This window comes from Coniosporium apollinis, assembly GCF_000281105.1.
Source record: "Coniosporium apollinis CBS 100218 chromosome Unknown supercont1.23, whole genome shotgun sequence".
In the NCBI taxonomy this organism is placed as follows: Eukaryota; Fungi; Ascomycota; class Dothideomycetes; genus Coniosporium; species Coniosporium apollinis.
In genome coordinates this window covers 8,263-32,131 of record NW_006913285.1, presented here as the reverse complement: position 1 = coordinate 32,131, position 23,869 = coordinate 8,263, and the positions used below count along the sequence as shown (strand labels likewise).

The 23,869-nt window shown below is 51.4% G+C and overlaps 8 protein-coding genes across 8 annotated transcripts in view; 4 read left to right on the top strand and 4 right to left on the bottom strand.

Annotated features, from left to right (window-relative positions):
• Positions 1 to 9: 9 nt before the first annotated feature.
• Positions 10 to 2,605, top strand: W97_04991 (uncharacterized protein; the record flags this gene model as incomplete). Its single annotated transcript, XM_007782879.1, has 3 exons — positions 10 to 263; positions 320 to 2,184; positions 2,208 to 2,605. The coding sequence occupies 3 exons, from the start codon at positions 10 to 12 to the stop codon at positions 2,603 to 2,605; spliced, it is 2,517 nt and encodes an 838-aa protein (XP_007781069.1).
• A 909-nt stretch (positions 2,606 to 3,514) lies between these two features.
• W97_04990 (uncharacterized protein) lies at positions 3,515 to 5,026 on the bottom strand (the record flags this gene model as incomplete). Its single annotated transcript, XM_007782878.1, has 8 exons — positions 3,515 to 3,551; positions 3,671 to 3,837; positions 3,925 to 4,177; positions 4,281 to 4,418; positions 4,480 to 4,517; positions 4,615 to 4,640; positions 4,721 to 4,862; positions 5,009 to 5,026. The coding sequence occupies 8 exons, from the start codon at positions 5,024 to 5,026 to the stop codon at positions 3,515 to 3,517; spliced, it is 819 nt and encodes a 272-aa protein (XP_007781068.1).
• Positions 5,027 to 6,841: 1,815 nt separating this feature from the next.
• Positions 6,842 to 8,625, bottom strand: W97_04989 (uncharacterized protein; the record flags this gene model as incomplete). Its single annotated transcript, XM_007782877.1, has 4 exons — positions 6,842 to 7,609; positions 7,704 to 7,894; positions 7,983 to 8,457; positions 8,527 to 8,625. The coding sequence occupies 4 exons, from the start codon at positions 8,623 to 8,625 to the stop codon at positions 6,842 to 6,844; spliced, it is 1,533 nt and encodes a 510-aa protein (XP_007781067.1).
• Positions 8,626 to 9,308: 683 nt separating this feature from the next.
• On the top strand, positions 9,309 to 9,596 carry W97_04988 (uncharacterized protein; the record flags this gene model as incomplete). The annotated part of the gene is made up of 1 exon (XM_007782876.1): positions 9,309 to 9,596. One exon carries the CDS (start codon positions 9,309 to 9,311, stop codon positions 9,594 to 9,596), a length of 288 nt encoding a protein of 95 aa, XP_007781066.1.
• Positions 9,597 to 10,074: 478 nt separating this feature from the next.
• Positions 10,075 to 11,706, bottom strand: W97_04987 (uncharacterized protein; the record flags this gene model as incomplete). The annotated part of the gene is made up of 2 exons (XM_007782875.1): positions 10,075 to 10,854; positions 10,912 to 11,706. 2 exons carry the CDS (start codon positions 11,704 to 11,706, stop codon positions 10,075 to 10,077), a joined length of 1,575 nt encoding a protein of 524 aa, XP_007781065.1.
• Positions 11,707 to 15,506: 3,800 nt separating this feature from the next.
• Positions 15,507 to 16,955, top strand: W97_04986 (uncharacterized protein; the record flags this gene model as incomplete). Its single annotated transcript, XM_007782874.1, has 1 exon — positions 15,507 to 16,955. The coding sequence occupies one exon, from the start codon at positions 15,507 to 15,509 to the stop codon at positions 16,953 to 16,955; it is 1,449 nt and encodes a 482-aa protein (XP_007781064.1).
• Positions 16,956 to 19,293: 2,338 nt separating this feature from the next.
• Positions 19,294 to 19,946, bottom strand: W97_04985 (uncharacterized protein; the record flags this gene model as incomplete). The annotated part of the gene is made up of 2 exons (XM_007782873.1): positions 19,294 to 19,329; positions 19,401 to 19,946. The coding sequence occupies 2 exons, from the start codon at positions 19,944 to 19,946 to the stop codon at positions 19,294 to 19,296; spliced, it is 582 nt and encodes a 193-aa protein (XP_007781063.1).
• Positions 19,947 to 21,085: 1,139 nt separating this feature from the next.
• The window catches only part of W97_04984 (uncharacterized protein), a gene marked incomplete at both ends in the record, with an annotated part of 3,315 nt that continues 531 nt past the window's right edge, over positions 21,086 to 23,869 (top strand). The window contains 5 exons of the mRNA XM_007782872.1: positions 21,086 to 21,292; positions 21,343 to 21,523; positions 21,615 to 22,244; positions 22,309 to 22,601; positions 22,638 to 23,819. Of these exons, the coding sequence (XP_007781062.1) occupies positions 21,086 to 21,292; positions 21,343 to 21,523; positions 21,615 to 22,244; positions 22,309 to 22,601; positions 22,638 to 23,819 (2,493 nt within the window). The remainder of the gene's footprint in view (positions 21,293 to 21,342; positions 21,524 to 21,614; positions 22,245 to 22,308; positions 22,602 to 22,637; positions 23,820 to 23,869) is intronic.

Below are 23,869 nucleotides of genomic sequence, written 5' to 3'. Positions count from 1 at the left end.
CACAGATACATGACTGACCGCTTTACTCTAGACGCCGCTAATGCCGGCCATGCTGAGCCCGCTGGAAACGTCCATTGGATGGTTCCCCGTGCAGTCAACAATCTGTTTACCGGACGCGCCGAGCTACTGGATCAAATCCAGGACGCCTTACTCGGTGACAAGACTTCCTGTGCTGGAAAGCAGAGGAGGTTCGTCATTACTGGCCTAGGAGGACAGGGGAAAAGCGAGATCTGCCTGAAGGTTGCGAATGTGATGCGTGAAGAGTTCGTCACATCCGTGGCTTTGATTACACGTTTATCATCCTGGCTGACAATAACAGGTTTTGGGGCGTGTTCTGGGTCGACATCGGCAGTCCTTCTATCGCTGAAAGTGGCTTCATCGCCGTTGCAAGGATCCTTGGAGCCACAGTCGAGAGGATTGACGATGCTCTTCGAATCCTCGCAAACGAGAAGAGAAGCTGGCTCCTTATCCTGGACAATGCCGACGACCCAGACTTTGATTATCAACCGTACCTTCCGTCCGGAACTCACGGCGCAGTGATCATAACATCTCGTGTCTCCCGCTGCAGCCGCTACAACACGGCTGGGTCAGAGGCACTCGCTGGTCTCGATGTCCACCATTCCACACGGCTTCTGCTTAAAGCAGCAGAGATTCCCGAGGAATCATGGCCGTCTTACGATCAACAAGCGAAGATTGTTGTCAGCCTCTTAGGATCACACACCCTTGCGCTGGTCCAGGCCGGCGCATACATTGGCAATGGTCACGGCCGATTGAACCAATATCCGGAAGTGTATCATCGGCAACGCCAACGACTTCTTAAATACCGGCCCAGTCAGGCGCAGTCTAGGTATCGGGATGTCTACGCTACGTTCGAAGCATCTGCTTATATGCTGGAGCGGTCCGAAAGTCAGGCCGCAAAAGATGCTCTGCGCTTGCTTGAAATTCTATCCATGCTGCATTCTAGCATTCTTCCTCTAGAGATCTTCCAAGATGCATGGGAAGGTTCCAGACGAATTCTCCTTGCCAACCACACAAACACGAGTGAACTGGGCAATCTACGTCAATGGCACATTTCCCAATTACCCGACTTCATGGTCATAGAAGGAAGCGAATGGGATGCTTACCGTCTCGTCGAAGCTAGTTCTTTACTTGTCTCGCTTTCTCTAATCACACGGCACGATTCAGACGGAGTGCCCGGACTGTCTATGCATCCACTGACGCACGCTTGGGCTAAGGATCGTCAGGAGTTGAACCAGCAAGGCCAGGCTTGGATCGCCGCTGCATCTATCCTTACACTATCTATTTTTGTCTCTGATACATGGCAAAGACAAGAGAGGCATCTACGGCCGCATATACAGTCTTGCCTGACTATCGAGGTCAAGACAGCGTTCTCACTAGGACCCGTAGCCATGGTCCTCCCGATCTTTCTCAGATGCGGCCGGATCCTGTCACATATGCGGGACGATTCTAGACTTAGTCGTCTTCTAAAAGAGATATTCGCCCAGCTCAAAATCGACCCAGAGATACCATCGGAAGAATTTTTGCCTATCTATGATCTTAGCGCAACGAGTTTGATGGATCTGGGGTATCATAAGCAGGCCCTCGCACTACTAGAGCATATCGTCGAAACCGAAGAGACCGCGCTGATGGAGGACCACCCAGATCGGCTTGCCTCGCAGCATGAGCTCGCTGTGGCTTATCAGGAGAATGGTCAAGTAAAGCAGGCTATTATACTACTAGAGCACGTAGTTAAGATTCGCGAGACTACGCTAGTAGAGGACCACCCAGATCGGCTCACCTCGCAGCACGAGCTCGCTAGAGCTTACCAGGCGAATGGTCAAGTAAAGCAGGCCATCGCACTACTAGAGCACGTAGTTAAGATTCGCGAGACTACGCTAGTAGAGGACCACCCAGATCGGCTCACCTCGCAGCACGAGCTCGCTAGAGCTTACCAGGCGAATGGTCAAGTAAAGCAGGCCATCGCACTACTAGAGCACGTAGTTAAGATTCGCGAGACTACGCTAGTAGAGGACCACCCAAATCGGCTCGCCTCGCAGCACGAGCTCGCTAGAGCTTACCAGGCGAATGGTCAAGTAAAGCAGGCCGTCGCACTACTAGAGCATGTTGTTAAGATTCATAAGACTACGCTAGTAGAGGACCATCCAAATCGGCTCGCCTCGCAGTGTACGCTCGCTAAAGCTTACTAGCTTACCAGGCGAATGGTCAAGTAAAGCAGGCCATCGCACTACTAGAGCACGTAGTTAAGATTCGCGAGACTACGCTAGTAGAGGACCACCCAAATCGGCTCGCCTCGCAGCACGAGCTCGCTAGAGCTTACCAGGCGAATGGTCAAGTAAAGCAGGCCGTCGCACTACTAGAGCATGTTGTTAAGATTCATAAGACTACGCTAGTAGAGGACCATCCAAATCGGCTCGCCTCGCAGTGTACGCTCGCTAAAGCTTACCAGGTGAATCGTCAAGTAAAGCAGGCTATTGCACTACTAGAGCATGTTGTTAAGATTCGCGAGACCACGCTAGCAGAGGACCACCCAAATCGGCTCGCCTCGCAGCGCTTGCTCGCTAGGGCTTACCAGGCGAGTGGCTGAGTTAAGTAGTTCTACATATATGCAGCATCCTATATGATAAGACATACTATCTGTCACTGTTTAAGACTAATGTTGTAGAGAATCTCGAAATTAGAGGTTAACTCTTTGTTATCGCTACGCAGCTGCTATATTAGAGGACCGAGGTTAGCTAGATTTACAAATTGCAATATAGAGTTATCTTAGACGGTATGGTAATAGATTAACGCGCGCGGCGCGTTTGAGGTTATCTGAAACTATACGCTCGAATCGCTCTTGAGTGATTCGAGCGTATAGTAACCTAATTGCGTTCTATTAGGGAGAAGACAATGTGTAAGAAGGTAATAAATAGGGGTCTGGAGTTCACCTACAGCTGTTGTAACGAGGGGAATACCATGATACGTCAAAACGTAAAACGCAACAACACGAAGACGCGAGGACGTTCAAACTTGTGCATGGGAGAGACAGGGAATTACATGGTGATTGGAGGTTTCCTAACAACACCAGAATGCAAGAAGCCGTTGGCACAATTCACCTGAACCGATTGGATACCGAACAAGAAGCATGTATTATTGGAATTGATTGGGGCAGCTCCTTGTTTCTACCGCAGATTGGTAGAAATTTGGCAACATCGCGGGTTGGTACGGATGCAGTAATGCTGAGGCTTTCTTGTACAGCTACAGGAGTGCACATAGCAGAAACGGGCCGGAAATAGCAGAGGCTAACTTAAGAAGCGGAACTGGAGCAAGATGCAGTAGAAACACGACAGGGAACTCGTTCTAAGAGCGCTGCGATCGAATGTGGTAGGTGAAGTTCAATCAAGAATGCTGGGAAACATGAATAGCATGAATTCATTCATGACAACACATCAAGGAGGAGCACCGTGGCCAGATACAACTACGCGCATGCTGCGTACAAGAGCCAAATCTTCCACTACTCAGCTTCCGGCTTCTGGCCGTACACGACATGGCTGTTTAAACCATAAGAACAACGATCAGCAGACAATTCTCGAAGCGGAAAAAGGTGGGAAACAGTAGAGGAGAAAGGAGATAAGAGGTAGACCAGACATAGGATAGTATAAGCACGTACAAATCGAATTGAGCATGGATGCTCGGATCCCTCAGATCATTTTTCACCAGGGCTAGCATAACTTGTACCTCCGAAACCTCCCAGCCGAGGACTTTCGTGAAGATTCGCAAAGTGAAGGCTTCTAAACCCTCCTGGATCTGCATGAAGTTCCATGCCCCAAGCTTTTTCTACAGCAATGCGATTGTGAGCTTCGAACAGATTGAATGGACAAGACTTGTCTATTCAGTACGTTTTGCAAAGTTGTAGATACTCACCAGGTACTTGTCCTTTGGCCAGGTTCCGATAGGAAGTTTAAGCCGCTCATGATGGATGTTCTTGTACCCTGCATCTTTCATCCATTTCTCCAGCTGTGGGCCTGGACAAGGTTCCCGGCCCGCCTTGCGTGATGCACCCAGCAGGTTGTTGATCCATGCCAGGACCTGGTGCTCTGGCTTGAGCGACCCATCTTCGGAGTAGTACTGCAGATCAAAATCTTGGAATTCGGCCCAGCCGCCAGGTTTGGTAAACCTTTGTTTCTCGTGAGATCAACAACCTAATTATAGCAGATTGATGACGGATGGAGGAGACAATGAGTTCCTCGGGAAGAGCGGGGTCGGGAAGAACTACATACCTGTATGCTTGAGCGACGAGCCCAGGCCAATCAGAAATCGCAGTGGCCATATAGCGGCAATGGATGTAGTCGAAGGCCATATCGAACAGCCAAGGCTTCTCAACATCGTCAACCTCAAAGCGAACGTTAGGAGGCACCCTATCCCGGATCCGAGGTCAGCTGAGTGTAGGGATTTGTTATCAAGCGGCAGGAGACGTACATGGTTGGTTGAATGGGACTTAGGTCGTTGCCCAAAATCTGGGAGAGATGTTGTGTCAGCTGTCGGCATACAAAGGGATACTGATGAAGGGCAAGCGTGAATGAATTTGAGAGCGAGTGGAAACAATCGTCATACCGTTGCCGACGGGTACTTGTCTCCTACTCATGAATTATCTGGTCAGTCACATCCTACAATCATATTTCATCTGTGAAAAGATGGACTCAGCCATGCCTCAACGTACCCATCTCTATTGCCCAAATCCCGGTCCCAGTACCGATGTCCAGAATCTGTTGAGGATGATCTCCAATTGGCGCTAGATGCAGCTTTCCATCCGTTCGCAGAAGCATCATGTGATGCGTCATGTCCAAGCGGTCATTTTCGTCCTAGCTTACATGCTTGTTAGCCTTCCTCACAGTAGACTTGTCGCACCAGTTTGCAGTGGGAGTAGGACTTCATCATTCGGCAAGATGTATGCTGCATACAGTCAGCAGAAGTAAATCACATCGACCAGTTTTCATCGCCAACTCACTATCCTCTCCATACGCATGGTAACGGCGCCCATTCTCCCAACGGTAGTTTGTAATGCTCGAAGTCAGGGACGCTGTGTATATCGATCTATTGTTAACCCGAAGATTAATAAATCGTACTCAGGCTCTCCTCCCTTCAGTGCCGAGTCTAATTACTTACAATTCATCGTTATACGATGAATCACTATCTCTCGAATCCTGAGCGCGACACGAGTCAGTTAGGGTTCTCCACATCTCTTACGCATTCGACATAGAGTAGGGTCTCTCACCGGTTCAATTGCTGCTGCTTCGGTTGGCGGAGGGTGAGCATCCTCCGCTGCAGATAGCTGTTGAGTAGAAGGACTTTGAGCTGACATTTTCTCGCAAATGCAGTTCTGAAAGTTTGAAAGAACTGACGATTCGCGCGTGTCAGGCCACCGGGGCGAGATCAGCATATAAGAAACATCGGTGGGGGTTCCGAGTCTTGGCAGCGAATTTGCTTAAACGCCCATCGACGTCCTTCGGGAGGGCGGACCGGCTTCCCCGCACAGCAGGATCATGCAGTAGCAGCGATACAGTAGTTCACCCAGCGGCAGGTTCGTCGGTGGCTAATCTGCATGATGCTTTAAGCTGCGACAGAATATCTCCACCACTCAGAATGGCAGAAAAAGAATAACTGACCCATCATTCCTTCTCCCCACAGCGGCATCCACTAGCTATTGCCTTTTCGAGTAGCGGGAGAGTCTTCATGCACTCTACAGAATAATCACCAAAGCACCTTGCGCATCCGGCGAAGAGCCTGCAGATGGGCTTTCCATGCAACAAACAATCTTGCTTCTCCTAGGCCAATTGTAGCGCATATCTATTATCGTTTGGATATGATACACCCTCATAGCGCATCCGACCGCTAGCACTGCTGAGAATGGCCGGAAGACGCCACGAAAGCCCCTAGCAACGCAGGAAATATAGCCAATAGGATAGGCTCCCGTTAATTCCTTGGACCCCTTGTACCAGTACTCTCCCCGCCGAAAGGTAGTGGAATCACGTGCCGTTCTAACAAGAGGACGGTGTAATAGATATTAAAGGCTTCTAGGCTGAAATACGTATATACTCTTATGCTAACTGACTACATCGATGTAAAGCTTTCCTATAACCGCTTCTTGATGAGTGCAGCCTCTCGAACAAGATTAATGCAATCATAAAGACACGGCACGTGATTCCACCACTTCTCGGCGCAGAGAGTATCTACAGCGACTTGCCTGAACACCAACATTCTATTGCAATGTTATTGGGTCCATGGCAAAGAGCTAAGATCAGACCGCAGTCTTAGCAGAAAGAGTGATCACTGTGGACTGTGGGCAAGGTCAGCGTAAGAAATTAGAGTAATTACTGTGAATACTCTAATCACGTAGTGATCAAGGTAATCATTACAATTACATTACTCAGGTACGCAGGTACGCAACATCTAACCAAGTATGTACGCAGCATTATTTCCCTTACAAAAACGGTGCGCTCTACTCAAATAAGAACTCCTCTCTCTGAAACCATTCTTGCACTTACATTCGACACTCAACCATCTTTTTGAGTCCCTTAGTACTGTTTCTATCCTCTTTGATCATGACTCCAATCGACTACAGTAAGCCTACAACATAGAAAGCCAAACCCAAACCTAAATCCAAAAAAAGACTTAGTTATTATACACTAAAAGAACTTTAAAAGTTATACTCAAGCCACTACTTTGTAGAAATCACTGGTTATATACCACTGAAGCATTCAAGAATACATGTAAGGAGCTTATTTCGTTTAGATAAAAGGCTTCTGCCTATACACTATAATAAGCTGTAGGAAAGTCTCCCTTACACACCCTTCTCTTCAACTCTTTCAAATACGAGTAAACACTTCTTCCCTCTTGGAATTAGCGTGAAATGATCGGTCATCTCCATATCATCCACTGTCCTCGGACTTGCTAGACGCACCGAAAACCTCTTGATCAGAGCGGCAGTCGTGAGCTTCATCTCCATCAGCGCCATTGTTTGTCCCAAACAATTTCGCGTTCCCTTGCCGAAGGCTAACATAAGCTCTTTCATCTCATCTGTACCACCATCAGTCGTCATCCATCGTAATGGGTTGTATGTGTCGGGTTCGGGGAATGTAGGAAGTAAGCGTTGGACCGTGTAAGCCTGCGCGGAGACAACAGTGTCCTGCGGCAGGTCCATCCCGGCCACCCGTCCGCCGCGTGGAGGGACAACGCGCGGCAAGCTGGCTGGCGCGGCGGGATGTACTCTCAGCGCCTCCCAGATAACAGAGTTCAGTACTGGTAAGCTTTTGATCTGTTGATACTGCGGCACGCTGCCGTCTACAGGCTCTGTGTCCCTTAACTCTTTTCGCAACTGTTCCTGCCATGACGGGTTCCGCGCCAGCTCGAAGAACAGGTACGTCAGCGTATTGCCTGTGGTATCAGAGGCGGCGAAGACAAGGTTGCTAATCTCGACGCATATCTCCTCATCAGATAACGGAGCAGACTTGCTATCAACATCGCCAGCGATGAGTTTAGTCAATAGCGAGCGTCGCGTTGAGGTCCGACCGTAGCTTTGAAGGTAGTCGTAGAACGCGGCGGCGCCATACTATCATATCACCATACCGTGAGCAGATCGCCACTGGTTTGTGTTGCTGTTTCTTGTGGAAGAAAAATACTGTATACAAAGGGGGATATCTTACATCATACACGTAGTCGCCAGCGGTTAGAAAGTCTTGAATAGATCTGAAGGGGAGAAAAGACGTGAACCTATAGACCGAAGGGAGAATTCCCTGGATAGCCCAGACTAGGTAGGCATTGTCGAGATGGTGAACGTAGGGAGGAGGCCTATCATCTTTAAGCGCACCGAAGGATTTGCCTAGGAACAGCTGACCTAGGTATCCACCACCAAGATTAGCCACCTTAGCAAGCCTATGATAGCTTTAACAAGCATAACGAATGGGTTCCACAAGTTGACTAACCAACAACGTCTAGTGCTAGCATGCGAAACCAATGCAGCACATCGTATGGCTCCCCGCACCTCTCATCCACCACTTTCAATAGGTTTTCCACTTCATCCCTTATAAGCGGCTCCATCTCCAACAGCACGCTCTGCGAAAATACGTGGTTAATCCGCTTCCGCCTCTGTCGATGGTCCTCCTTGTCCCGCATTTGAAATGCCCCTTTCCTGCCGAAGTTGTCATAGGCGGCGGACTTCATAAACGGATTCTGGCCCGAATAGATGTCCCGAATAGCGTCGATGCTGGCGAAGGAAATTTCATTAGGACCGATCTGGACGATCGGACCATACTGCTGATGGAGCTTATGAATGGTGGACGTGCGGTTGCCAGCGAAGTCGATGAATTGGAGCCATTGAGACGTTAACTTGGCGGGGAGAGGGCCCGGTGTAGTCCGGAGAGGTGAGCGGATGAGGCGGTCGATGATGACCTTGACAAGCTGTAGGTCAACCGCCAAACGCAGTATTAGAATTGCTCTGTAAGTAGGAGTCTGACTAGATTGACGTACCCTAAATACGAGCCAAGCGAGCACACCGTAAACCAACAGGAACAACCCTCGCCTATACTGGTCGCCCTTGGAATTTACTCCAAACATCTTCACAACCATGATGTTATGAATCCCAATTTGATCACATCAGGCTTACCTCTTCTACCTATATGATAGAAGAAGCGGGGTTCGCTTCGCCTTATGTAATCCCCGCTGTGGCATCTCCGATGGCTGCCAGGGACATGTACCGAACTTGTTCCATTGGTGGATTGACGCTCCCTTAACTGGCTCCGTAGCTATTACGGTAACGCATACTATTGTTCGGACGTGGTACAATACTATACACAATCCTATCCCTTCGGCTGGTAGAGTAACTATCCCGCCGTCCGCCATACCGTCCCCCAATCTACTACGACGATCGCAGCTTCACCAATGGCATCCGAACCCCTCCCCACGCGCTCCGTACCACCCCGAAAGCCCTCCCAAGGCTCTCCGCCAAACCAGATATGCGGACTCCCCTCATCGGCACACAGCACACCATTAATGCCCCTCTCTCCAGCCAACCTTTACTGCTCCAATCTCTCCGACAAGCTGCAAAAGCCCGACCTCCGCCGCGCGCTCTACACACTCTTCAGCACCTACGGCCCTGTTCTAGACATGGTGGCGCCCAAGCCGGGCTGTGCGGCAGCTGCAGGGGTGAAGAATTCTTTGACAGGAAACAACGGGTTGACGCTTCGTGCTCTAGATCTTGCTCCCCCAGCTTTTTCTTCCACGCCTCCTCCCGCTCACTAGCATGAACCGTGATGCCCGGCGTCCAGACAGGATCCAAATCTGACGCCATCACGAAGCTCAACAGCACCTCCAAGCTCCCGGATCTAGAACCTACAAGCACGGCCTTCAAAGTACACCAGCCCGTCTTCGGCGCGCCGTCGTCGACCGTGATAGAAAGGACGGTAGCACAGGTACAGCCGGAGTCGGGGGAATTTACCAGGGCCGCGCAAGCAAACGGACAGGGACCGATAACACCGACAACCGCACCGGCAGCCTCAGCGCCAGCGGTTCTCCACGGCGACAAGCGCGCAATGGAGTAGGTAACGACGAAGAAGAAGGGGACCGGCGGAGGAAACCAGGACAGCGACAAGGCGACCATGGAGGAACGGAACGCGGATGAGACGGATGTCTAGAGCCGTCACCCGAAGCGAGGACAACGCGCCATTCACGCCGCTATATCACGTGCATGCAGCGGAACTGCTACACCGTGACCCTCAATGTCTGCGGGAGGTTACGCGGGCAATCTGCTTCGGTCGTGGAAGGTAGCGCTCGCACCCAATCGTAGTGTTTCAGTCGGCTTGAACAGTGTTTTCAGGTACCACCGTCAGTTACAGGAGATCACTCTCCAGCGTCCTGATCCACTTGGAGCTTGAGCATGCTAGACGCGGCATGGGTTGATGTTTGGTGAAGCGGCAGGTGAAGTTCCGAGACAGGTGAAAATAGCTCTCCACGACAAACAAAGGCCCGGGAAGCTATTAACATTCTGGAAGCACAAGATTCCCTCTTTGACACAGTACCTCACTGACCCTTGCCGGCGGAGGGGAACTGAAACGTTACGTGTTCTGGAGCGTCGGGCCGTTTGAGGCCCTGCGGGAGGCCGTAGAAGTGGGATGGCGGATCCGATGTCGGGGCGGGGCCGGAGCCTTCAGAGGGTGAAATTTGGTTCAGGGGCATGGATGCGCGTGGCGATTGCGGCTGTTGGTGCGTCGAACGACGACGGCGGCTGCTAAGGAAGGTGAAGAAGCCGGGGTGGTTGTCATCGGAAGTCGTCAATTCGTCGTCTGGGAATTCGGACATGCCGAGCGGTGGGTGAATGGTTTTTCGGCGCTGGAGTGGGGTTTGGCCAGGCGCAATTATGGTCTTTCGCCGACGAAGGCCGTCGAATTCTACCTGTTCGTTCTCCCCGATAGGAGCCATGCGTTCTTCGTGGAGCCGCTTAGCCTCCTCGACTTCTTTCCTCATCCTCACGGTCGACATCGAGCGCAAAATGGCGCCTCCGGCGCGGATGGCGTCTGCCTTGGGCTCGTACTCCGGTTCCTTCTGCTCGGCGACGGTTCGAACTTGATCGAGATCTCCGCTGAAGACTGCGGCATCAGGCACGTCCTTTGCGGACTTTGAGAGTTGCAGCAAGACAACACCAGCGCAGATCTGCAGGAAGCCCATGATGACCGTGGAGATAGTAGCAGGCGTTCCTTTGAAGCCTCGGAAAAGGATTGCTGAGGTCACGATCGTGGAGCTTGTGAAGAAGACGTAGTATGTCGGAGTAACAAGCGCTGCATTGAAGATGTTGAGCGCTTTCTGCGCCCAGGCTGTTAGCAGTTGCTTAGTGATAACTTCGCCGTATACGTTACCTACATTCAGATAAACAATCTCCGTCAATAGTGTGATAATGACAAATGCTAGAAGCACGTACAGAAACCACTGGTTAAATTGCGCCTCACCACCTGCCTGCGTGACAATCGCCGCGCCTAAACCTTGCGTTGCCACAACGCTCAAGCCTCCAATGAGGCTGCAGATGCTAAGGTAGACTAACATGCTTCTCTTCCCGTACCTAGGGCCGGCCCAGAGTGCAAGAAAGATAGAGATAGCGATGACAATGCCCGCAAAGCTGAGAAAGCCTGGAGAGAGTACTAATTTCTTCATGTCCTGAATTCTAGCCACCGCCGACTGCTCAGGAGCGTTGATGACGATGACGACGGATCCAATGATACAGTTGAAACATCCCACCTTACCGATAAAGCTCAGACGTTCCTTTAGGAAGATGGAGGAGAGGATCGTGGTGACAACGACTGACAGGGCTCCAAGTGGTGTAACGAGGATCGCGTCCACGAAGGCGTATGCCCCGAAGTTGCAGATTTCCCCGATGGTCATGAGGATCATGCCACCCCACCACCAAACGTTCTTCAAATACCCATAGCCTTCACCCGCCTCCTCGTTGTATCTGACATTGGCCTTGAGGAGTCCCACCTTCTTCATGACGAAGGACACTCCAATGAATAGACCGGACGCGATTGCCAGTATCAGCCCAACCACTTTGTATATCGGAGGTCTTCCATTGTTGCTACTCGAGGCGCCGGTTTGCGTAGAGTTCGCGGCCTGGCGCGCATACAGGTCATGCGCGAGGACCAGAAGCTCGCCGGCGTGGTCCATCGTAGGTGAAAGGGCGGCAAGAAGCCAGCGGAAAGTCCGTCCCTTTCAACCTTACTTGAGCCGGCGGCTGCTTCGTGTCGGTGGGCGGAGAACGCTTGTCTGAGTCTCAATCGGACCGTCGATATGGGACCAGCATGGTATCGTTCGAGAGGTGTGCGAATGCTTTGTTCTAGGGCGACTGAAGGTTGCGCGGAGGTTGAAGAATCGCGGCAAACAGCGATGAAGCTGGGGTAGCGGAAATATCCCCGCACAAGCGCAAGTCTGTATTTGCAGCTGCAGCCGTGCCGCTCCATCATCGCTCTCCCGCAGGACGGTGGGTGGTGGTGGAGGAGCGGCACGGCTAGTCCAATAGGTACGATGGCACTGAAGAGGATCGGCAGTGCGGCCGTGATGGGTTCGAGGTCGGCTTGCGGGGTATTTGACGCCGCTGACCGCTTCGTCCGTGCTTTGATGCCTGAGGCTCACCTGCTCACGTGCTTCCCCACGTGTCCTTTCAATCATCAATATTGACCCGCTTGAGCTCCGTTATATTGACCGCTACCGGAACCATGCCTCAACGCGAGATAGAGTACTTAACAGCTGTCTGCAGGATATAGTCAGCGAGTATCTTAGCCACCGAACGCCTTTTCGTGAGATTCCAGCCAATGTGCAGCAAAAAGTCGGTGCCTACGTCCACAAATCCTCTACCGCGGTTGTTCAAGACGAACAAAAACCTCCACCGGCTAAGAGTCATCGTACGGAGTGAGAGGGAAGCCGAGCTCGTCCGCAGTCACCCGTAGTGGATCGAGACTCACTTTGGTCGAGGGCGCTTACGGGGCGAATAATCGTATCTCTTCAAAGTCAATCCGATCAACAAGCTTGAGATCGTGGATGAAGAGTAGACTGGCATCCGGACCGGCTTTGAGGAGGACCGAAGTCAAGAAATGAAGGGACAATCATGAGGATCGTCACATTGGGCTACTTAGCTACCCACAAGCTTCATCGTTCCGTTGTAGTATATGTGAAGACGAAGGAAGGCGTTGAACGATTGCTCAGTGAGAGGATTACGATGATGTTTCCTGAGGCAGGCTTCACTGATGCGTACGAGTACAGGCCGAGACTCACGCGTTGTTCCAGTTGACGAAAGTATGGCTATCAAGCTTTTCGCTGCCAGAAACTTTAGCGTTGCCTGAGTCGTGCCAGTGCCGGCCATGCGCATTGCGCAACTGACAGTCCTCCATGAGTCTCATGCCGTGCCCCACGCATAGCGGATAGACGGAAATGCCTGATGTACCGCGAGCAGCTGAGACGTCTACTCTTAATGTATGGATCGAGATTTCGAGATTTCCCCATTGACAAAGGAGCTTACGAGTGTGCGAGCTGAGCGCACGCAGGTTTCTAAGGCAGTGCGCCAACCAAACTGGACTTGGTTGATAGGCATCATCAGCTCCTGCACGAACACCACATGCCCATCCGAGCATGGAAGAAAGCCCGTTGAGGGACGCTTCTGACCGAGCACGCGCACGTCTGGAAAGCAGCGCAGTTCCCTTCTCCGGACCAAGCGGAGGTTGGTGCAAAGGTCCCTCATTTACAGATTTCAAACTAGGATCGGATCAATGCCACGATATGGGCCAGCTGCTTCTCGAAACCTTCTCCCCAACACCGCGACCCCGGACGCAACATTCCGAGCAACAAGGGACGCTGCCCGGCCCACGGCCCCGCCAGCTCTCAGCTGAACTCATTCCATACCGGTCAATCTCGTAGTGGCAACCCTTGGCAATGCGTTGGAAGCAGTCATTGTTACCCGGGTACCCTATTACGTCGAGAACGATGACCTTTTTCCGGCGAACCATTTAGGAGAGCGCAGAAGGAGGAGCGCTGAACAGGCGCTTGCAACTTTCACGGCTTGATGCTGGTGTTCCAGGCTCGCCTCCGTTCTGGCATTTAGAGACCCGAGTTGATATTTTCCGCGCATCACGTGATCAACGCTGTGGTCTTCTTCTGTCGTAGCTCGCAGGCCTTTCTTGTAAGTATTAGAGCCTGACCTTGTTCCTTTCCAACAATGCGTCTGCCGCTTCTGAGTTTCCAGAATCCGTAGAAGTGTAGTCAAGTTATGGTTAGATGCCGCCGTCGCGGGCGGCGGTGGTGAGGGCAAGAGGTGGCGGCCAAAGACCGCGTGCAAGGGCTGTCTGGAAAATTCATGACCCTTCTTGGCCCGATTTTGGGCGTGGCAGTACAGCTTCTAGATGCATTATTGTCTGGGTAGCATTCCGACTTCTTATTGGGTAACAACCAGATTCCACTCATCAGCTTCTATCCCACACATATCAAGGTTGCAGCGGTAATCATCGGCTGCGTCCCGATTTTGTATTGTCGCGATCCCTGATGCCAAGGACCCAAAGAAGCTAGCTGACCTTTTGCGACTTTGTCGCAGTCGCAAAACTGCGGCTCTCACGTGACTCTTCTGCGCAGCCTCTCTCTTCCAACATAGTTCGCCCAGGAGTCCCAATGCACGTAGTGATGCTTTAACTTGTAGCTCCGTTGATGGCTTCCACTGTAAACCATGTAAACAACCTCCGACCTTTGGTTCTGCATGCTCCGTACTGATGTTACAGGTCTTCCGAGATCTGCGGATACATGTCGAATCTGTCATCTCGCGATTACTTGAGAGCGAACCCGATCAGTTTGAGCTGATTCATGATGAACTGCGCGCTCTTTCCGTAGAGCTAGAATCTGTGTGGGCGTGCCACGTCGTCCAAAGCCCCGTTGTCTCCCCCGCCGCTGAGACTGCCACCGATGGTCTGCCACCAAGTCATCTTGTTGTCCAGCCCCTCAGCAATGATCAAGAAACGGGAATCGCTTCACTCGCCATCGCAGCCTCCAATCTGATTTCCAGGAAGCAAGAGCCGGTGGACTCTCCCGACTGCCCCACGCATCCTCTCCATTTGTCACGTGATGCAACATCTGATACAGATACATCTCGTTGCGAAAGCTTCAGGGACAGAAAGTCAACCCAAGCCGAAGAGGTCCTTCGACCACATGCTAATGCACCACCATGCCGAAACTTGGTGGACGCTCTAGAACCTCATCAACTGTTTTCCGATACAATAACTTCTCAGCAGTTATCATCCTCTCAAGCACCCGAAGAGCCAAATCTTGGTACACGAAACCAACCTCTCCTTAGTGTCAGACTCTTGGAACCATCCACTGTTCAAAGATCTTATCAAGACACCTTACCTATCGAGCCGTCCACCCAGAACCAGGAGCACGTTCAGTCTCGCTCCTCTACTACACCGTTGGCAGATTCGCCACGAACAAATGAGAAGTTGACAGTCTCCATCGCTCATGATATCCAGGACGGCGTCGTTCGGCTTCGCCCTACCGCGGAAGAATGGCACGATTTCCCTACGTTGCTGGAGCATGCCCGTGGTCTTGGTGCAGAAAAGGCTGGAATATGCAAGGTGTTGCTACCAGAAAGCATAGCTGGCCGCACAGCATTGAGACGTCTCAACACCGCGCAACAAGCGCACAAATTCTTGGTTCATTCTCAAAACAATGGAACTTTTCAGATTGAGCACGAGGAGGTCGATACAGTCCTTCCGTCTGAGTCCGAGTTATCAGAGCCGCCTACCACCAATCCATCGTCAGCCAACGAGCTCGTGCAGCGATTCGAGCAGCTCCTTGAAAGTGACAACGGACTCAAAGATGTCACTTATTGCTTCGATATTGATGTACGGACGAAGGCTTCGCGAGCACGGATAGGTTTGCCCAGCAAATCCCCAATCTGGCCGCTAAAAGGTGACCGCCTTCGTGACACGAAGATGTGTGTACCCGGGATTCACTGGCCGTACGCCTACCAAGCTGGACACACATTCGGCGCGCCTTTCACTATGCATATTGAGGATTATTGGCTACTCTCAGTCAACTACCTCTATACAGGAGAGAAGATTTGGACTACAGTGTCGTCAGAGAACGGCCACCTCTTCGAACAGAAGCTTAAAGCAACCAACGGCTCTCTCTACTCATCCGACTGTGCGCAATTTCTACGCCACTCTGCAACATACATTTCACACAAGACACTTGAGGAATGGGGCATCCCCTACAGTCTTGTCCATCAGAATCCTCATGAGGTTATCATAACCTTTCCTCGGGCTTACCACGAGGGGTTCAGCGCCGGTTGCACGATCGCAGAAGCCGCCAATTATGCCGATGCGAGCTGGAACTTCGATGGCTATCGTGATTGCGAGACACAGAGTTGTCCTGCTGGGTTTATCGAACGTGAAATGATGTGTTGGCGGGGGGAGGATGAAGAGCAGCAGGAGCAAGAGGAAGACATGAATGGCGAGGAGGACGAGGATGAGGAGGAGAGAAACGATAGCTACAATAGTACTGACAATGACAACGACTATAAAGCAAGTGGTGCACGAGACAAGAAAACACTTAAGAGGCCGGCAGAGAGAGGTGTTGTTGGGCAAGGAATGAGACTGAGACAAGGGGCGGATGGCGTCTCGAGTAAGCCGACATCTAAGGGGAAGGGACACAAGAGAAAATCGAATGACCATGGGATGGGGATCGAAAGCAGCAAGCGATCCAAGAAGTGCCTACCGTTCGATGCTAACAGTTCCAAGTTTTTCGAGGAATTGCAACACATCCCCCAAAGCAGCATTCAATCAGCCGAAGTCTACCAAACGTTCGTCAAACGCAGCAATAGCGAAGACGAAAATGGGCTGTGGCTGCTGACTCGTCTCTTCTTTGCAATCGCCAGCCCTGATGCATTCTTTCAACTACGGGATGCCTGCAGTAGCGTCCGGAGAAAGGCGGATGTTACAGTCCCTCAACACATCAACACTGTTGCACAGACTGTAGAAGCCCTCGATAGCTTGGAGACGGCGGCTTCCACAAACGCAATCCTTCGACGGTATCACTTGACACGTCTTGTTGAACATCGCAATGAACGGGAGAATCAACATAGAATCGAAAGACCGGAGCGGGTAATACGAAGCCTAAGTAAGACTGTGAAGCAGCAAGAAGGTTTCGGACGCGCGTCGTCAATGGCCTTGGCTGATATCATGGCGGAGGCTTATCCTGGGCTGAAGCAACCTTCAAAGCAGAGAACAGCGCCGAATGCTGAGTATCAGAGAAGATATAAAATTCTTAAGAACAGACTTTGCAGCGGACGGAACTGGGATCTGATGCAGCAGAGATTTTCACCGGGCATCCTTGCTTTAGTGCCAACTGGCGGCGATTACGGGATCCAAAACTACGAGTAAGTCTCTCGGTGTACCTGTTCTCCGTCCCTAGCTGATCCAGATCAGAGTGGAAAAACTGCCGGTCTCTCTATTCACAGTGTTCCTGGAGGTCTTAGCTGAGCTGCGCGGAGACTTCCTTCAACAAGTCAGCGGGTTAGTCTCGCAACATATTCACGACATCCTCTACCGGAGAGACCTTAGTCGGAAGTACGTGTTCGAGAAGATGGATGGGGATTCCTTGAAGAAAGAGCCTCTTGACTCGCCCGGCTTCATCAGTTTTTGCGGATTAGAGTAGAGAATCAGAATCACAGCGAGGTCTTGACTTCTACCAATGACGGCTGTTATTGTTGTTGTTTCTCCCCGCTGCCTAGCGGCATGAGGATTTTAGAACGCTAGCGACTTCAAAGCTGTGCGGTATGTCTACTATAATTACAGTATAGACATCTACGTGTCCCACTCTATTCCCGTATTTCCGCTGCAGTAGTAGTGCAAAAGTCTCCTTCCTAAATGTCGAGCGGCATGGCTTTGTTGATGGTCCAGTTTCCTTATCGGCTTACTAAAAGCAAGCCGAAGATTGAAGATCGCTGGGAGGGATCCGGTATTTCGGGAACGGCGCCGGTGGGGAATCGTACTATTACCAGACAAGCTTCTATTCAGTAGTTAACTCTATTTCCTCTCTTTTATTTCTTCAAAAGCCTTACATTGGATGTTGCAGAGCGCTGAGCGCTTGAATTTTAGTTATATATAGTAAGACAATCCTGTAGAAAGGTGGTGATGTCTACTGCCGAATGGGTACATCTTGCAACCGAGAGTAACAACCACTGCCGACAGAAAAGCTGGGAGACAGCACTCATTAACTTCGGTAGCAGAACATAGACAGAAAAAAGGAACAAGGGTTGCAGAGGGTCAAGGGCTGGCGTAAAACGGAGAAAGCTAGACAAAACACCATCTCATCCCCTACCACACGTCGACAAAATCTCGAGCTCTGCCGCAGGTCGCCCGAGTCGTCAGATCACCTCAATCCCATACACGACGCGCAGTAGTCGGGCGTTCTCCCCTCCTGTTGCCTCCACATGCGCCATCATACATGTTTTTGGCTCGACGCTATCGCTCCAGCCGGTAACATGAAGCTCCGAGTGATAAAGAAAGTGTTTTTGCTTCAGCATAGGATCTCAAAAGTGCGATAATGCAACAATGCGACGAGTGCGCCATCTGCTACATGCTCAGCCCCTTGTCAATGGTTGACATAGCCTCCTTAACAGAAAACGTAGATATGAGGATCGGACCCCATGGTCACGCCAATTCACGTCCCACGGTATCTTGTACCTCATCGAACTGCCGCATCTCTCGGTAGATGCAAGCTGTTCAAGCCTCGGTAGAGATAGCACTTAGTGCAGAGCATACATCCACGCTCACCGCAATTGACAGCTTGGGCAACCTCTACGCGGATCAGAGCAAGCTGAGGCAGAAAAGATGTACCGGTGGGCGCTAGCAGACGGGACGAAACGCATCCGTTGCATAGCAGTGTGCGGCGTTCCTCACGCTAAGGGAAAAGGCAAAGAGCATTTGGAGAAGCCGAAGTGGTTCTTGCATATCTACTTGACCCTAAAGAGACTTTCTGTCATCTCGAGAGGGACGACAAACAAAGATAAGCGGATAAAGGGACAGCTTTCCTGCATAAAACTATCTCCTCGCATCCGATCCTTAGCTACTGCATGAAGCTACGCTCTTTCCGCCTGCATTGATGCAGCTGCTTTGCCTACTTCTGCTTGTTTTAACTCAGTGTTCTGTGAAAGAGCTAACTTCTGGCTGCTACCCCTCCGCAAGCATTTTTCAAGGAATCTCATCACCTTATGCAAGCCTTGGATCAACTTACACGATCATCCGTGAGAAAAAAGGCAGACTGACTAGTGAGAGACGCCCTGAGGCTCTAGTAGTGGAACTCTACTAGAATGCGCTAGTTTGGTTCGATTCCTAAGGCACGTTCCTTCGCCGATAGCCGTTACAACTCTAGCAGGATAGCGAACCACGCTTTTCTTTTCTCTTCCTGATCAAGGATCTGATAGCGAATACCCATTCATCTAAGATCATCCATAGCCATAGCAGGATAAAAGAGAGCGATATGAGCGCCGTTCCTGCAAGGGTTATAGTACTAAACCAACGGGAGATGGACCATAGTGAGACCCAATGCTTGGCCGCCACCCGCTCGACTGCTATCTCAACTTGCATTGAGTTTAAAATGGTCGACACCACGGCAAAGATAAATAATATAGGTCCGTATAGCCTCGCAAAGTAATCACTGTACTCCCCATGTGCCTGTTCATAGTAGAACTTGCGCAGGAGAAGCGGGGCGTAGACGTTAAGTCGCGACAGTCTTAACTCGCCATAGCAGTACCTGTCCGACACATCGGTGTCATGGATACTGACGACTTCCGATATGAACTCACAGAACTGCGTCCAGCTCACATCCTTAGGGACGAGGCGAAGGTGATCTTGCTGAGCGATGACGAAGTCAGACTCGTGCTGGATCAGATGGCGGTATGTCCGCAAGTATCCCATCGCTGCCTTCCGTATTGTGTCTCGGCGATCGGTGAGTGTGGATGACTTGCTGAGCAGGAACTGCTCCCAAAACGCGTGTGACAGGAGATATCTTGGGAGGGGCTTGATGAAGATGCGGTCGTGGATCCACACCAGGTGTAGGCGAGGATCTTCGGTGACGACAATCTCCCGCCCCTTGACCTTTTGTCGATGCAGCGGGTTGACATTCGCGCTTGACTGAGTTGACATCACCCAAAGACGCGGCGCCATGACTTCGAGATCATGGGCCCAGAACTCTTTGATCAGGAACTGCTTCGTACGGATGCAGTCGCTGAGTAGAATGCATGGCTGGCCCGGCAGAGCCGCGGCAGGTGGTCGGATTTCATTGGCTGACCCCTTAGCTTCGTGAGGGTCAAAGTCGCTGCAGAGCTGGTGGGCCCTTGAGAATGGAGGTGATATGCGGTTCATTTCCATTTCACGGGGCGGCAGTGGCAGATATGGGGATGAAAAGCCACTTAGAGCCGGGAAAAGTAAAATGGGAAAATGGGTTTTAAACACTCCTGCTGTAAAGCAGTTATCGCACTGCTGCGCTTCAGGCAGCATTGGATTGAAAGGGTGGCTGAACTGCCCCCGCACAAGGCTGAGTGCGTTGGCACAGCTGAGGCACAGCTGAGGCACAGCTGAAGCAAAAGCGCATTGTCCAGAACATCTAAGCCTCAGCCTTGCTTATATGACACCTATGCGGTGACTGTCTGCCGTCACGACATTGTTAACGTACAACTTGCCATCCCACAGTTGAGTTGTTGCGAACAGAAGTCGCGACTAAGTTGTCAGCATGGTGAGCACACTACGCGCTTGTAGTGGTTTTTCGGGCACTAATCGGGCACTAAAATGCTAGCGAGCCGTGACCGAGGACGACACAGGGCTGAAGGTGCTGTATGAGCCATCCGCAAACGATAGATCAACGAGCACTCCCGCCGACACAATCGAGTAGAACGCCGCACTTCCGCACGTTCGAGAGCTATCACTAAGACACGAGCACAGTATCGTCGCCATCCACGGCATCGGCGCCCACCCGGACGACACATGGTGCAAGAATGTCGGCACGGATGGAGAAGGGCGGCCACGATATGTCAACTGGCTCTCGGACCCAGCGATGCTCCCGTCGGCGGTACCGAATGCCCGCATAATGCGATATGGCTACATGTCGCGTTGGTTTGGAGACGAAGCTATCCGCCAGAACGTCAACACTGTGGCAGATCGTCTTCTCAGGGCCCTGAAACGTCAAAGAAAGGTTCAGATCGCCTGCGCTTTTCGCTGGACATAGGCACAAGACCTCAAGAGACTGACGAGAGTTAGGGCTCTTCCTTTCGGACGCGACCTTTGCTGTTTGTCGCTCACTGTTTTGGCGGGCTGGTGGTCTTGAAGGTATGTTCGAGTTGTGGATTTGCACGCCCTAAAATGGTGGCTAACTAAGTGATCTCGAACACCTCTAGGCACTCCTAGATGCGGAGCGGTTTCCCAACGAGTGGCCTAACATATATCACGCTGTCGCTGGCATCGTCTTCCTAGGAACGCCATTCAGAGGAGCCCCAGGACTAAGTCAGACGGAGATGATACGAGCTGCGCAAGAGTTGTACAAAGACGCCGTGCAGGGAGAGGTTCTGCGTATACTCGATCCGGACGACGAGCTACTGCTGGAGACGGTGCACCTCTTCGAGAAGGTGCGGACGTCATCGCAGAACAGGACACTGCTTGCTTGCTTCTTCGAACTAAGGCCATGCAATGTGAGAGCCGTGTTGGGTCAGGAGCGGGAAAAGGTATGTCCTGCATACAGCAAGAGGTGGTATGCGACTGACCTTCAGCGTAGTCTTTTGCGGTGAGCGAGAGCTCCGGATGCCTAGACGCGGCCCAGAAGATTGGCCTGCAGCGGACCCACTTCGACATGAACAAGTTCGGCAAGCCGAACGAGGAGGAGTATCAGACTGTGCGCAATGTTATCGAAGAGATGGTTGAGGCAGCTCCGAGGCAGCTTTTGGCCCGACTTCAATGTAGCTAGTCCCTTGTTGCATTACTTCTGCTTTTCTTCTACTCCAGAGAGTTCTCAGAAAGAGTTTACTGTCTGACACATGATGCGTACAGATAGCGGCGAACACAGGGTTGCGTTCAGTCTCAAGGGTGTCCCCTTGGCGAACCGGTTTGTCGGACGTGATGCTGAGATGCAGCGACTCGAGAACTACTTCCATCCTAAGACATCCAGCCCTACCCGCCGCAAAGTGTTTGTCGTACATGGCCTCGGTGGGATAGGCAAGACACAACTAGCTGTCGAGTTTGCTCGAAAGCACCACAGCAGATACAGCGCAGTGTTCTGGCTGGATGGATCTTCGAAAGACCGGCTGAAGCAGTCGTTCGTGGACATCGCGTACAGGCTACCGCGGGATCAAGTAACGGCAGACGCTGCAGAAGCCTTGAAACACTCGAACATCGATTTCGACGTAGTGGTAGGAGGTGTTCTCCGATGGCTATCTTTACCTTCTAACCAGCACTGGCTCTTGATCATCGACAACGTCGATCGCGATCACCTTAACAAGGAGAAAGACCCGCAGACATACGACGTGAAGGAGTCCTTTCCTCCAGCAGATCACGGATCGATCCTGATTACGAGTCGCTTAGCAGGCCTTGAACGCCATGGAGATGGCTTAAAGGTCGACAAAGTCGATGATGAGCAGGCAAAGGTTATACTAGAGAACAATGCTCGCAAGTCGATCAAAGGTGAGTCAGATGATAAACTATTGTTCGGAAAACACAGCTGACCGTTGCGGCGTATGCTTCTAAGATGTGGACTTGATCATCAAGCGGCTCAACGGACTTCCTCTTGCACTCACTCAGGCCGGCTCGTATCTGCGACACAACATCATGTCTGCATCGGACTACGCAAAGCACTACGACAGCACCTGGGAAGATTTGATGAAGGAGCAAGACAGGTTTCCACTGCAGGAGTATGCCGATCGCAGCGTCTTGACGACATGGACAATCTCATATGAGCAAGTGCAGAGTCAAAGCGAAGAGGCTGCAAATCTGCTCAAGCTATGGGGCTTTCTTGACTGCGGAGACCTGTGGTACGAGTTGGTTGCTTGTGCCTCGCGTCTGGATGAAGAGATGGAGACGCCAGGGTGGCTGCTACAACTTGCTGGGAGCGATCTCAAGTTCTTAGGCGCTTTGCAGCTTCTGTCGCACTACTCGCTTGTTAATGCAAGAGAGGAAACATCAAGCCACGCAATGCACTCTGTGCTTCATAAATGGTGCTGTCAACTCTCACAAGGCAGTGAAAGAAAGATGCTGTCATGGCTTGCTGCGGGCCTTGTGGCGCGGACGGTACCAGAAGAATCCGAGCCTGAGTACTGGAAGCTGCGCAGACGTATATTGCCGCACGGCAACCGAGTGTACCGAGCTGTGGATGACGAACGCTTGGAACAGTCACATGGAGCCAGTGACTTGGCGCTACCGCCGTGGATCTTCTATAGCCTAGGTCTGTTGTTCGCTCATCAAGATAAGTTGAACGAGGCAGAGAAGATGTACCAGCGGGCGCTAGCAGGATATGAGAAGGCACTTAGTGTAGAGCATACATCAACACTCGACACAGTCAATAACTTAGGCCTTCTCTACGCGGATCAGGGCAAGCTAGGCGAGGCAGAGGAGATGTACCAGCGGGCACTAAAAGGAAAAGAAAAGACACTCGGACTAGAGCATGCATCAACACTCAACACAGTCAACAACTTAGGCAACCTCTACGCGGATCAGGGCAAGCTGGGTGAGGCAGAGGAGATGTACCAGCGGGCGCTAGTAGGATATAAGAAGGCACTTAGTGTAGAGCATACATCAACACTCAACACGGTCAATAACTTAGGCCTTCTCTACGCGGATCAGGGCAAGCTGGGCGAGGCAGAGGAGATGTACCAGTGGGCGCTAGCAGGATATAAGAAGGCACTCGGACCAGAGCATACATCAACACTTAGCACCATCAACAACTTAGGCAACCTTTACGCGGATCAGGGCAAGCTGAGCGAGGCAGAGGAGATGTACCAGCAGGCACTAAAAGGAAAAGAGAAGGCACTCGGACTAGAGCATTCATCAACACTCAACACAGTCAACAATTTAGGTAACCTCTACGCGGATCAGGGCAAGCTAGGTGAGGCAGAGAAGATGTACCAGCAGGTGCTAGCAGGATATGAGAAGGCACTCGGACCAGAGCATACATCAACACTCGATATAGTTAATAACTTAGGCCTTCTCTACGTGGATCAGGGCAAGCTAGGCGAGGCAGAGGAGATGTACCAGCAGGCGCTAGTAGGATATAAGAAGGCACTCGGACTAGAGCATACATCAACACTCGATAT